Source organism: Gracilinanus agilis, chromosome 5, assembly GCF_016433145.1.
Source record: "Gracilinanus agilis isolate LMUSP501 chromosome 5, AgileGrace, whole genome shotgun sequence".
NCBI lineage: Eukaryota > Metazoa > Chordata > Mammalia > Didelphimorphia > Didelphidae > Gracilinanus > Gracilinanus agilis.
The window spans coordinates 30,727,901-30,743,256 of NC_058134.1; the positions used below are offsets into that span (position 1 = coordinate 30,727,901).

General features: G+C 41.5%; 1 protein-coding gene across 1 annotated transcript in view; it reads left to right on the forward strand.

The window, feature by feature from the left end:
• The window catches only part of THRB (thyroid hormone receptor beta), a 45,898-nt gene extending 42,957 nt beyond the window's left edge, over positions 1 to 2,941 (forward strand). The window contains exon 7 of the mRNA XM_044677519.1: positions 2,692 to 2,941. Within this exon, the coding sequence (XP_044533454.1) occupies positions 2,692 to 2,933 (242 nt within the window). The 3' untranslated portion in view covers positions 2,934 to 2,941. The remainder of the gene's footprint in view (positions 1 to 2,691) is intronic.
• Positions 2,942 to 15,356: the final 12,415 nt, after the last annotated feature.

A 15,356-nucleotide genomic window follows, 5' to 3' on the forward strand; every position in this document is an offset into this window, starting at 1 on the left:
ATGACCCAGAGAAGGAAATGGCAAACCACTCCAGTATTTCGGCCAAGAAAACCCCAAATGGAGTCAAGAAGAGTCAGACACAACTGGAAACAACTGATTGACAATAAATATATACAATGAGAATGTAACCCCATTGAAGGCAGATTCTGTTTCACTTTTGTCTTTGTATTCTAAGAGTTTAGGCAGTGCCTAGCACCCAGTAAGGGATTTACAAATGCTTATTCATTGATTAATTATAGGCATGTGCAAATTTAATCCATATTAGGGGAGGACCCTAAGAGCTGGGCCAATCAGAAAAGGCTTCAAGAAGAGGGGAGTACTTAACAGTAAGATTTTTTAACTCTTATCTTCCACCTTAGAATCAATACCCTATATTGGTTCCAAGACAGAAGAGTAGTAAGGCTAGGCAATGGGGGTTAAGTGACTTGACCAAGGTCAAGTCTAGGAAGTATCTGAGGTCAAATTTGAACCCAGGACCTCTCGTCTCTAGGCCTGGCTCTCTATCCCCTGAGCCACCTAGCTGCTGTCTTAACAGTGAGTTTTGAAGGAGACACAGAGTTTTAAGAGATGCTGCTATGAGGAGGGAGGAAGTACAGAAGAAAGCCAGAATAAAAGCATCATCGTGAGAGACTTTAAAAGCCAAAAGGAGGCTTTATTTGCTAGGAAGACCTGAATTCAAATCTGGCCACAGACACTTAATAGCTTCAGGGTTCTGAGTAAGTCGCCAAACCTTTTTCTGCCTATAAAAAAATGAATATAATAATAGCAAATACCTCTCAGAGTTCTTGGGAAGATCAAAGGAGATAATATTTATAAAGCAGTTAGCACAGTGTCTGGCATATTGTAGGTACTTAATAAATGCTTATAATGGGGCAGCAAGGTGGCACAGTGGATAGAGCATTAGGTCTGGTGTCAGGGAGATCTGGGTTAAAATGTGGCCTCAGATACTTCTTAGCTGTGTGACCCTGGACAAGTCACTTAACTCTGTTTGGCTAGCCCTTGCCCTTCCATCTTAGGGTTGTTAATAAGATAGAAAGTAATGGTTTTATACAAAGTCAATTAATAAATAAGTGCTCGTTCCCTTCTCCCTTCCTTTCCTAGGAGCAATAGGGAGCCATTGGAGTTTATTGAGGAGAGAAGTGACATGCTTAGATTTACTTATGCTTTGGTAAAGTCACTTTGGCAGCTATGAGGAAGATGGATGGAGACTTCAGTACAATTTAGAAGCTCTTGTAATAGTTCAGGCAATCGGGGAAGTGCCTGTGTGAGTAGAGAGAAAGGGATGGATGAGGCCAATATGGGGGGATTAAAAATGACAGTATTTGGCACCTGATTGGGGATGTGAGCTGAGAGAAGGCGAGGAGGCATCTGGAAGGCTGGTGCTTCCCTTGACAGAAATAGGCAAGTCTGGAAGAAGGGAGGCTTTGGGTATGCGGAGTTTGAGCACCCGGTGGTCCATCCAGTTTGCAATGTTCAATATGTAGTTAGACACGAACAAACGGAATTCAGAAGTCTTGACTAAGGCCCAATGCGTAGAGTTGGGATTCTTCTGGATAGAAATGATGGTTCAATCCATGGGAGCCGAGGAAGGTGCCAATGGAGGCATAAATCTAGACCTTTGCTTTCATGGCTTGAGGAACGCTAGATGAAGATGTAGAAACAGGACCGAAGCAGAATCTACATTTTCTTGTTTAGCAGAGTTCTCACGGTCACAGGACCACTCTGTGTCAGATGCAGGACTTGAACTCAGATCTTCCTGGCTCTATTTGCTGCATGATGTTGCCAATCATAAAAGCAATGAAAATAACCACCACTGCCGCCACCATTTAAGACAGTGGTTTATGCAAAGTATTTTATATATATATCTTGTAAAGTAAGATCCTTACAACAACTCTATGAAGTTAGATATACAGATATTCCAATCCCCATTTTACATGTGAGGAAACTGAGGCAGGCAGAGGTTTAGTGGTTTGCCCAGGATCAAACAGCTGATAAATGTCTGAGTTTAGATTCCATTCACCATTGCACTCAGAGAGACACATTAAAGTATATGAAAGGTAATAAGTTGCTCAGACATTCTCTTCCATCTTTTTTTTAATTTCCTTAGTGTTTACGGAGGGACAATGGTGCAGTAGATAGAACACTAGGCTTGAAGTCTGGAAAATTCATTTTCCTATATTCTAATCTGAACTCAGACTAGCTGTGTGACCCTGGACAAGTCACTTAACCCCGTTTGCCTCAGGTTTTCCATCTGCCAAATGAGATGGAGAAGGAAATGACAAACTACCCCATTATCTTTGAGAGGAAAACCCCAAATAGGGCTATGAAGAGTCAGATATGACTGAACAACCGGCTAATATTAGCTAAAGTCCCCTTCCTACTCTCCAAACCGCCAGTCCCTGTCTCCAGAGTTCTCCTTTCCAAGATAAACGATACGTATATTTTAGTGTTCTCTAGTTGCAAAGAACCTTGCATTAATGACCTTGCTTGGATATTTAAGCTTCCTAAGACCTCGTGCAATAGGCATGACAGATATTATCCCTATTTTACATAGGAGGAAACTGAGGACTTGCCCCCACCCAGTAGTTCTCAGAAGGAAGTTTAAGCCTCTGACCTTCCTCACTCTAGGTCCTCCCCTTCATCCCCTCTCTCAGGCTCCCATTCAGATTTTTTTTTTCCTCCTTTCCTCAGATCGCCCGGGGCTTGCCAGCGTGGAGAGGATAGAGAAGTGTCAGGAGGGTTTCCTGCTGGCCTTTGAACACTATATCAACTACCGCAAACACCACGTTGCACACTTTTGGCCAAAGCTGCTGATGAAGGTGACGGACCTGCGGATGATTGGCGCCTGCCACGCCAGCCGCTTCCTGCACATGAAGGTGGAGTGCCCCACAGAACTCTTTCCCCCTCTGTTCCTGGAAGTGTTCGAGGATTAAGAAGGACTGGCTGGTTCTCACAATTCGGACAGCGCTACTTATGGGGTGTCATTCCATTCCATTGCCTCGCTCGTTTGTGTTTCTCTGTATCTTGGGGAGGGGGGGTTGTCGTTGTTGGGAGGGGAAGGTTGTTGTTGGCTTTTTCGTCTTTTCACATTGGTCTACACAGGTGAATGTGGGTCCTCGTGACTATCACAGTCCGTCCTCCAGTCCTTGGGTGTGAATGTTCTGAAAATGGCGCAGTGGCCATGTGGGAAGAAAGCTCAAGCGTTCACCAGCACTAAGTGATCACCAGCGTCCATCCTTCCCCAGTCGATGGTGATACCAAGCGAAGCTGCAAAAAATGAAGGGCACCTTCTGTTGTCTTGGGTCAGGGAAGGACTTTTCTCTATTAGGTTCCATTTTGTAGGGCACAAAGAAATCTTGCAATGAATGTAGCTTCCATGTACATGCCCTCCCCCCAAGTTGGTCTGCGTTATCTCCTTTCCTGAAGACATCCATCCTCTTCTTGCCCAAATAGGAACATAGACCTAGAACCTGCAGTAGGGTTTTGGAAATCGTTTAGTCTAATCCTTCCATTTTGCATATGGGGAAACTGAGTCCTGGAGTGGTTTGACCATGGAGATATTGGTTCTCTGTCAAGTTAGATACTTCTTTCGGGGTGATGCTTTTCAGATCATGGAGGTCCAGCTCCATGCTGGCAGTGGCTCAAAGGTATGTAGGGCTCAAAAGTTCTTTCCATCTCTAAATCCAATGATGCTATGCTGTATTGAACCAGTGGAGCTTATCATGGAGGAAGGAAGGGGTCTGACAGTCACAAGCCAAGGCCAAGGACTCAGCATGCACAGAATAATACCTTTCAAGAGGAAACCATTGTGGTGTGCTTGGAGGTGAAGGAAACTTGAACATGAACCCAACTGAGATACCAAATGTAAAAGTGATGGTGGCTCCTGCACATCATCACTGAAGTCATGTACCCACATTGCCTAAGTGGGAGGTGGTCTTGGCTGAGCTGGCAACACATTGCCCTGCCAATAAAACCTTCTAACCAAAGATAGCAGTAAAGGATCCATCTGAGTCTGGTTGAGGAAGTGTTCCAAGGAAAGAGATTGGATAGAGTTACCTTCCAAGCGGAAGAAAAATGAGATAGCCAATGGTCCCTTTGTAAACTGGTCCTTTAGAGAAGGCATCCCATTACTCTGGGAAACGCATAATATCATACGATCACAGATCTAGAGCTGGAAGAAAGCTCAGAGGTCACCTTTCATTTTACAGATGAAGAAACTAAGGCCAAGAGAAATTGAGTGACTTAGTGAAATTCATACCAATAAAAAGTGTCAGAGGCAGGATTTGAACACTCAGCCCTTTAACTGTAGAGCCAGTGTGTCATATTGTCGCTTCTTTTTCCAGACTTAAAATCTATTGCAAGAAAGTCAACACAAACTCGCTGGGTTTCTTGTTTTGTTTTGTTTTAATCAGACTTAGTGCATTGGATCTCCACTATGCCATCCAAGAAGTAAGCACCTGAGCCTAGATTTGAACTGAGCTCTTCTGGCTCCAGATCCATGCCCTTTCCACTATACCATGCTGCTCCTCTCACTGACACCGTTTCCCCTGAGTCCCTGTGACTGTGGGACATAATAGATCTGGACGGTTTGTTTGTTTTTACCAGGCAAAGATAAAATTCCATCTCTCCCTGGCTTCTTTTCCCATAAAATTGCTCCAGAATGATATTCAGAATGGAACTACCCATAGGCCATTCAGCTTTGCCCCAAAATCATTAGAAGAAAAGGCGATGTGTGGGAAATAGCCTACAGAAGTGTCCTCTTGACTTCCTTTCTTCTGTAGGATGGTGGAGTTTTATTAGATGGTCTCTGAGGTTCTTTCCATCTCTAAATCCAACGATGCTATGATGTACAATCCTACTCAACTGGCATGATAAAGCACCTACTCAGTGTCAGACACAGACCAAGGCGAAAATAAAATACTCCTGCCCTCGAGGAGCTTCCATTCTAATCTTATGAACTCCAGCAAATTGGGCAAGAATGAATTCTTTGCTCAGGAATCTATCTAAATGATACGATGATAAGTGATAGGTAGACTCACCTTTTTATTGGCCCATCCTGAAAATTTGGAAACCGCAAGCCCAAGCAGTCCCTACAGGGGCATCCACACAAAGTGAAGAGTGAAAGACTCCTAAGCAGCATGGGGGAGTAGTAAGGGCTTCAGATTGGGCATCAGGACCTCTCAGAGCCTGTTTCCTCATCTATAAAATGGCCTCGTTATGCTGGAGGGTCTTTAAAGGTCTCAGAAAATGATATTTTCTTCTTACAAACACCTTCCATTAGACCAGCCTTAAGTTTATAAGCAGAGAAGTCACTGTGGTGGTATTGAGTCACATTCCTTTTTAATAAAGAGTATGTGAACTCATTATAAGTACAATAAGGAAGAAAGGGGAGGGTATCCACCTTGGGAATAAGGGATGAAAAGGGCTGAATAGCCACTTAGAAGAGAAATGAGTTATGGAAGATAAAGAAAAAGAGGAAATAATTGAGAATGTGCCAACCAAGCACTGAGATGCAAGCATAGCAGCTACTTTAAGAGTAGAAACTGACCCCTACCTGGCGAAAATTCTCCAACCACACCAAGGAATCGAGTCTTCATGCATTTGTAAGCTATTAAAGCTTAATTAGGTACTGGCTCGTTTTAAGCTATTAAAGCTGCCCTAGGACTTTTAGGACACCCCGTGCAGTCCTTGATCCATTATCTAACCAGAAATTGGTCGAACGTATCCTCTCTCTACAAATCTCCTTTTGGAGGTGTATTGACTGTGTCCATCAAGTCACCTCCTTGAATATTTGCTCAGTTGACATTGCGCCTCCCTCTTTACAACAGAAACATTTGGCCATCTCCTCTGCTCCAGGAAAGGACTGAAAGAAGATAAAACTTGCACCAATCCAAGAGAGGCTATTCAAGAGCTGGAATGAATTATGGGAGAGGGAGAGGATGGGGAAATTGGGTGGGTCCCCAGCTCTTCCAACATCAGTTATTCACAATCTAACACTATTATTTTTCTAAGTGAATTCCAAGTGAAAAATCAAACACGCCTGTATTTGCTGTATGGCCCTGAAAAAGTCACTTCACTTCTCTGGGCCCCAGTTTCTTTGTTAATTGAAGGGACTGAACTCAGTAACCTCGAAAGTCACTGCTAGCTCTAACTCTGTGATCCTGTGTGTCATGTAAAAAAAGAAAAGTGGAGTCTAAAGCAAAATGGAAAGCCCTTGTGGATTATCCATGCCTCCATTGAGGTGAACCCCCAAAGCTGATCACATGCAAAGGATGCTTAGGCTGCAACAACACAACACAAAGAGGAGAGATTATTTGATAACAGCCAGATGGACCTTAGATGGAAATTAAGCCTGGCTAGCCATCTACCCAGATGAAGACCTTCAGAGAGGGGCAGGCTTTGGAAGTCATGTTCACAGTGCATCAATCAATCCCAGTCTTTGTGTATTGCACTCGGGTACCCAAGCCATCTCCAAACTCCATCCCATGAAAGCTAATTGTGAGGGCTTGTCTTGGATCTTTCTTCCCCCTATGCCAGGACTTTGGGTTCAAATATATCTCTGGATGAACAGAATTCCCCTCCTGCCTTTGAGGATGGCATCCGAACCCATCCGAAGATCTCTGTGGGACCAGACTTCTCACTTATAAACCCCTTCCCTACGGGGACCGTTCAGTGTGTGTGATCTCTATTTCCGCTCATCAGCTTAGCAGTATTTCCAAACCCACTGCAAATGGCGATCTCTTCGTTTCTTTTATGTATGGTTCTACCAAAAACACCGTGTGCCACGGCCGAGCTTTTGTGATCAAGTGAGCTTTGCTCCTTAGCAACGTGCTTCGAATTTTAGCGCCCCGGTCCTGCGATGTGCAGACATCTGGGTCTGGAGCCATGCCTATGCAGTTTTCCATGTGCTCATGATATGGTAAGTAACACTCTGCCAAGCTCTAGGATTTTTAGAATCCCAGCTCCTCTGCCACCATGCTATCCGTGAGCTTTTCCGCGCCTGGGTATAGAAGCACCAACAACCTCCCCGTCCCCTTCTCCCGACCGACCGCGTCCCCCAAACCTGCTTTTTCGGAGCTACCGGTCACTCTCCAAATGTGTCATTGTTAGTGATGTATTTTTATTCTGTGGAACGCTAATCTGGTTGTGTCATACTGACCTTAAGTTGCATGAATCATCCATTTGAAAATCAATCTTTTGGTTTTGAAATGTAGCCAGCATTTGTAAGGCTAAACCTTTTTCATTCACTGAATTTCAATGAGCAACCAAGGAATACTGACTCTTCGGAAGGAGAGCAAAGGCAAACATTTGAAATAACGTCACCCTTTCCAATGTCCGAGCCCATCGGATCTTCAAATAAGCTCTTAATTTTTCCTGTTATTTGAATAATATGGAAATATTAACGTAGTGTTTCTTTTGATAGCGAGATAATATGATTGGTATTTAAATTTTATAGAAAATGAATTTTATCATACTGTGATGTAGATATTTATTTTCCAGGTAAGAAGCCACCCAGTATGTATTTTTTACAATGGAAAATTTTGCTTTTAATCTTTAAAAAATCAAAAAAAAATTAAAACATAAAAAATACACACATACACAAAACAGACTTAAAAAAAAAGGTTTGGCCTTATCACAGAATTTTTCCTGTGCTATATCAATGTTTGCAGATGCAAAAAGTATGAATTTCTCTTGTGTCTCCACATTGACATCGTACGTCGCCTTCAGAAGCAATATCGTGCAGGTTAAAATATGTTGTTTGTGTCTCTCCATCACACAGTTTACCTATTTTTAAAAAAGCGAACCCTTCTTATGCAGAAGACAATCAAAGATACATCTGTATCCTGCCAGGACATGGATAGAACTCTTGTAATTACTGAGCACAATGTAAGACAGACAGAAAAAAAGACACTCAAATTCCACAGGTAACGTTGGACTAGAAAACTACATCAGGGCATGAACGAGCTGACTTCCTGCTCTTTCCTTCCTCTTTGGATTCCCCCTTCTGAACTTGGCATTTTTTGAGCACCAAATTTTCCTTAAAGAAAACAGCCCTCCTTGGTTCCCTTTCTGTGCCCTGAAATCAAGAGAAATCACCATGCTAGAGTGCAAGCTTTTCAGTCTTTGATGATGTATTTTTTTTTTTGCAAACAGTGTTAAGTGATAATGCTAGATTGGTAATATTTTTTCAGCCTAAAAGTATATTAAAGAAAAAAATCTGTGATTGAAATGTTTTAAACTATCCAAAAGAGAAAATTTGTATATTTGGGGAAAAATGAATTTTTACACAGCTTTTGTATGCAGATATTAAAATGTAATTATGAATATAGTGGGCATAGATAAACTTGTAAGCTTAAATTCTAAAAAAAGGAAAAGAAAAGAAAGAATGAATGAGAGAAAAAAAAGCTTATAACTGATCACCTTTCCTGTCTCTTTTTTTATTAAATAATCTGAAGGCTACCTCAAATGGCAAAGTGTTGATTAGGTGGGATAGAAACCCAAAGGCATTCGTTCATTTACAACACTGAGCTGGAGTCTTTTGGTGAGCCCTGAGAGATCAGTGGAGCAGAAAGGAATGGGTGTGTTGATGGGGCAGAGTGTTCTGGTAAATGTTTAACGACTGGCTTTCTGAAACATCTGACACATAAATTTAATTTGCCTTATTAACATTTTTTCCATTACTTTCTTAAGTCTAGACGATCAACAAAACCATAAATCAAGCCCAGATTTATAGCATTTGTCCATTTGCAAAACATAAATGCTCACACTGAAAATCCTGGTTCCATCACACTCCAGAAAGCTAGGGTGGGGGACCAGACTAAGTAAGTTGTCTAGAAAGTCAAGAAAGAAAACACAAAGACTGAGCATCTGGGTAGATGTTCATGTGCGACCCAGCAGAAGATCACAAGGAAAGGGGACTGCTTAGTCCAGTCACCCTTTTCAATCTCTCGTCCCAACTGTCCTCCAAGTAATTTCTGAAGAAAAAATGATTGATACGTACATTCCACTGATGACACAGAGTCATGTCTCTCCGAATATTAATCCTTTTTCATCTGACTGTCCTTGTGATGCCTCCGGCACTAGGAAACCCAAGCTTGGACACAACTAAACCAGTCTAGCCAATCAATATTTAGTAAGCCTGTATTATTAGCCAAGTACAATGCTAATTCCTGGAGATACAAAAAGTGGCAAAGGTTAGTTCTTGCCCTCAAGGAGCTCCCAATCTAACAGAGGATACAACAGGTAAACAAATGTGTACAAATGAAAATCTGAGAGGAAAAAATTAAAGCTTGAGCATGAAGGGAACCAATGGAAGATAAAGCTTCCCAAATAAAGTCTTTACTTCTTTTCTTTGTTCTTTTTGTTTTTTAAACAAAGAAATTTCATTTATCCAAATAGCAAATAGGAAAATATATACCCGACAAGAGCAGAGGTGCTCTTCCATTGGGGTAGAAGAATCATTCAACCAAGAGAGGACCCCAGCTTTCACTGAAGGAAGTTCCCTGAATTCACCGGTCCCACAACCCAGTAAGACTCCATTCTTTCCATTCAGGTATTAAGTTCCACTAGCAAAACCTAAAGACTCCCATTTCATGGAGATCCTACTGCTTCATTCAGTTTTACATTGTTAATCTGGATTGCAACAACCCTGGCCCAAGGACCTAGAATGGAGATGTGACCAAGAACGATGAGTCAGGTGTCTCCAAGTTGTCACAGACTTCTACAAGTCAGCCTTGGTTTTCATATACTTACTTAGTGAGGTTTGGTGTTTTAATCCACCCTCATTTCTGATTCCCTTTACACTGATGGAGGGGTCCTGCGCATTTGGTGAAAGCCAAAACAAACATCGGAAGAAGTTATAGAAGTTCTAACCTTCAAAGAAAGACCCTATTCGGGGTCAGCTGTTAGCTGCCAAAGTTTATTGAAGCAGTCACTGGATTATTTGACTGCTTTGTACCTTATTACAGATATCGAAATCATGCTGCAGTCACTAAGAATGTGCTAGGTACTGTGCTAATTACTGGGGACACACATTTTTTAAAAAGAAAGCCCCTCAAGGGCCTTCCATTCTATGGGAGGAAAAGAACATCTACCCAGAAAAGGCAGGAGAGACAGAGAGAGACAGAGAGAGAGAGAGAGAGAGAGAGAGAGAGATAGAGAGAGAGAGAGAGAGAGGCAGAGAGAGAGAGAGACAGACAGAAACAGAGAGAAAGAGGGATACAGAGAGAGAGAAAATTGTAAATAAATAGTAATCACTGAGATTCAGGAGAAGAGCACTAGCAACTCTTGGATCATGACAGGTGTCCTTTAAGAGGTAGTATTTGATCTAAGCCTTGAAGGAGGCTAGGTTTGCTAGAATGTTCAGGAAAAAAATCAGACAACACGTTATTACATCCTACACTGAGAATTTGATCATGGATTTAGCACAGGAGCAATAGCCAACCTTTGTAGCTATCTCCCTGGGTTCCTGGGCTCCCAACACCCAGAGAGCCATAGATTAAGAAAACACACATTGACAGAAAGACACGTTGGACTTAGTAAAGCTTTTAGATGAATTTGTATCTTATTCATCACAATTTCTTCTGTATGCATTTGATGGTAGTAATACAGTAATATGCAGGACTTTTATTGAGTCTGCAGGTGTTTGTTCCGTATTGTCTAAGTCACACAGGGGGTTCAGTGGAGCTAAAGATCAAAATGACCAGGATTTTTGTAGACGTAGATTCATAAAGCCCTTATAGTAACTCTAAGGTCCCCCAAGGATTCCAAGGACCAAAGCTTGACCACCACTAAAGCAAGTGTTCAGGAACCAGCATTCTGTAAATCCTATGACAAAGGAAAGAGAAATCTCCCCGGGTCTCTGTTGGCTATGGGATATCCACTGAATACCTGGAGCAAGGAGGAGATCAGTATAGCTACTTAAGCATTCAAGTCCCAAACAGGGAGAATTCCCCAAAGACCTATAATTCGTTCCACAGTGAGCTTTGCTCAGTGTGTACTTTTTAAACGAGTAGCCAATCGACAAAGCCTCGTTGTTCATGTGCCTAAATTTTCTTACTGGAGTTACATGAGAGGTTCAGTTGGACTGTTCATTGACCAAAGCAGAATCCTTCTTGAATTGAACCACAGGAATCTTGTTCATGATTTTCATTATATCATAAAGTCAAAAAAATTGTTTCTATATGAACACATCTCTGAAAAGATCATGGAAGCCATTGGAAAAGCAGAGTTCTTTCTATATCTTCTTTTTTAAAATATACTCAGAAACACATCTCATATAAAATGGGACAGATTCATTCAATAAACATTTCTTTTGGTGAATATTTATTGAGTGCCTAGTGTGTATAATGCACTGTGACAGGCATTTGGAGAAATCAAATATTGCTTAAGACAGAGTCCCTGACTTCAAGGAAGTTCCCTATATTCTTCTGTAGATGCTCTGTCCATTGAAAAGCACAATAGGTTTCTTCTCCTTTCTTCATTTTCCTCTAGGGGATCTTGCCCTTTCCCATCATTCCCATCTCCATGATGGGTGGTGATGAGGACTGCATTAAACAGAAGGAATAAGATAGCCCCTTCTTAGCTTATGCCATTGTCCACCTTGATGGGCAGTTTCATTGGCTCTTGGGAGAGGAAAGAAGATCTAGAGAAGATCAAGCCCCTGCAGTGTTGAGCCCCCATCCAAAGAAGAACATGACACCCAGCAGCATCTTGCATGGGGCCCCAACCCCTACCAAACCGGGTACCCAAACAAAGCAACTTCTATTCACTGACAGGTTTTTTTTAACCTTTACCTTATATCTTAGTATCAGTTCTAAGAAGGAAGGAAGAAAAGAGGAGGAAAGGAATAAGGAAAGAAAGAAGAGGAAGGAGGTGAGGGAGGGAGGAAATGGAGAAAGAGAAAAAAGAAAGGGACGAAGACAAAAAAGAAAACATTTTTCACAGTCAATAACAGCACTTCACTTTTTCACTATACTTCTGTAGTAGCCTTTTGCTATGTTTCAGCAGCATATTTTAAATGTAAGAACAAAGAGCAACTTAGCATGGTGGATACAATGCTGGCCTTGGTTCAGGGAAGACCAGATTTCAAGTCCTTCCTCTGGCATTTACAGGCTGAAGAAGCCACTTGAAAGGGCTCTTACACAACTCTCTAAGATTAGAAGGTGCCAAGAGGGTACTGCCCTGGGAGAGGGGAAAGTTCACAGTACAAATGAGTCTCTATTCCCTAAGAGGAAGAAAGGAAGAGAGGAGGAAGATTCATATTGGCCAATTATTAATTATTATCTATAGAAATATAATAGCTATAATTATTAAATATCTCATTTGATCCTCATGACAACCCTTAGAGGTAAGTGTTGTTATTATCCCCCTTTTACAGTTGAGGAAACTGAGGGACCTCAAGATTAAATGGCTTGTCCAAGGTTACACAGCTATAAGTTAGAGCTGAGTCCAGGTCCATACCTCTGTGCACTATGGGGCCACCCAGCCACCTCTTCAGTCTCTGACTGTAAAGAAAGCCAAACCACTTGTCAGTTTAGTCAAATAACCATGATGTGGTTGGGATGAGAATGGGCAGGGAGGACATGGCTGGGTCCCTCAGCTCAGTTATATTTCATTTGGTGGACCCAGATAGAGAAATTTTATTTCTATCTTGGTCTGCTTGGGTCTGATAGACATTCACTAGGTTCAGATCTCCCTTCTGGGGCCATTATCCAAGCCATAGAATAGCAAGAAAAAGTCTGTCAGGGGAAGAAGAAGAAGGAGGAGGAGGAGGAGGAGGAGGAGGAGGAGGAGAACTGGTATGTCTATAGCAGAGCCCCTGCAACTTTCCCCTAGGGCGCCAAGATTTAGGAGGGACACAACAGTTATATCCTAGCTAGAGATAGATGGGATTGTTGAGACCAGTGAGTCCCACTCCTTCATTTTACATAAGAGGAAACTGAGGCCCATAAAGGATGCGATGAATTGTACAACATCACGATACTGCTTGGGCAGCTAAGGTGGTGTAGTGGATGGATCACCACACTTGGAGTGTTCAAATCTGGCCTCAGACACTTAGTAGCTGTGCAACCCTGGGTAAGTCAACTCATCCTGTTTTTCCTCATCTGTAAAATAAAGAAATATAGAAGGAAATGGCAAACCACTATAGTATCTTTTTTTAAAAAACCCTTACCTTCTGTCTTAGGATGGATACCATGTATTGGTTCCAAGGCAGAAGAGCAGTAAGGGCTAGGCAATCGGAACTAAGTGACTTGCCCAGGGTCACACAGCTTGGAAATGTCTGAGGTCAAATTTGAATCCAGGTCCTCCCTGGCTCACCCATCTGCCCCCCACCCTGCACTATAGTATAAAAAACCCACAAATGGGCTCACAATGAGTCAGACAACTGAAAAACAATTGAACTACAACAACATAGCTGCAGAGTGCCCAGGGGAGAATTTGAATTCTTTCTGACTCTAAGTTCTCCCTGCCTCTTGCCCACTTTGGAATGATAGAACTTGTCTTTAAAAATAATGTTTTCATAGTTTGGCCCCAGTACATTTTATAGTGCATTTCCTAATGTTTACAGGTATAGGAGAACCTTGTAGCTAATCTTTTTCAGATCCCTTTGACGCATTAACTCCCCTATTAGAATAGAAGTTTTTTGAGAGCAGGAACAGTCTTTTTGCTTGGATGGATAGACAGATGGATGGATGGACAGATAGAGAGACAGAGTTCAAATCTGGCCTCAGACACTTACTAGCTGTGTGACCCTGGTCAAGTCATTTGACCTTGTAGTCTTCTCATCTTTAAAATGACTGGAAAAGGAAATGGCAAACCAATCTAGTATCTTTACCATGAAACCCCCAAGAGAATTGGACACAATTGAAAACTACTGAACAACATGTATGTGTGCATGTGTGTGCATACATATATATACATATGTAGATGTGTGTAGACATGGATATATGTGGCTATTAGCTCCATCTTTCTTTAATCTCAGATGTGCCAATAAAGCTTCCTAAGCTGCCTCCTGGCTGTGTTTTTTGGCTACTGAATAGCTCAGCCATGCGGATTAAAACTAATTTTAGTAAAAAAAATAAATGCATGCTTAGGCAGACAACCAGCAGCCAGCATCCTCGCCAGAGGCAATTAAATGGAGATTCATTTGATAGTGGAAACTCTTACCAGGAGCCGTGTGTGCCTGGGCACTGCTCTATGGAACCAGTTGCAGTGCGAAGACACTGAGTGAGTCACACAGGAGACAATTAATTTATTTAATGTGTGTGTGTGTGTGTGTGTGTGTGTGTGTGTGTGTGCGCGCGCTAAAAAAGTTTTTCTCCACCCTGAGATTGCTCTTTGATCCTGTCGCTCCATTCCAGCTGCCCAGGGAATGATGAACAAGAATGCAGAGACAGATGGGAGCCTCCATTTTGCTGACTTCACTTCCTTATTTGGGTGGCAATATTTACGTGCTCAGACTCATAGCAGAGGAGGAACCTCTTCCAAGTACAATCCAATTCAATCCATTCTAATTCAATTCATATTTATTAAGGATCTCCTATGTTTAAAACTCTCAGCATCATGGTGCAGAGCCAAGCATGCTGGGTTTGGAGTCAAAGGTTTGGGGTTTGAATCTTGGCTTTTCAGACAGACAGACATGGATAGATAGACAGATAGACAGAAAGATAGACAGACAAAATGAGACAGACAGAGATAGATAGATGATAGATAGATAGATAGATAGATAGATAGATAGATAGATAGATAGATAGATAGATAGATGATAGATAGAAAGATAGATAGATAGATAGATACAGACAGACAGACAGACAGACAGACAGACAGATAGATAGATAGATAGATAGATAGATAGATAGACTGACAGAAGACAGACATACTGACAGATAGATAGAGACAGACAGACAGATAGATCAATGGATAGATGGATGGATGGATAGATAAACAGATAGATAGATAGATATAGACAGAAAGAGAGAGAGATACAGACAGACAAATAGATACATACATAGATAGATAAGTGAATAGATGGATGGTTGGATAGACAGACAGATAGATATAGATATATGATATGATATGATTATATCATACATATTTTATTATGATTATAAAATGTATATATAGGATTATTATATATTATATGCATATATACAGAGAGTATATATATTTAATATGTATTTACATATATATATACTCTGTACACATATACATATATAATTATATATTAAGTTTTAAACTTGAGGATAAACATGGTCTTTCTAGCTGTATGACCCTGGGCAGGTCACTTCACCTCTGTTTGACTCAATCTATCATGGAAGGAAATGGCAAACCACTCCAGTATCTTTGCCCTGAAA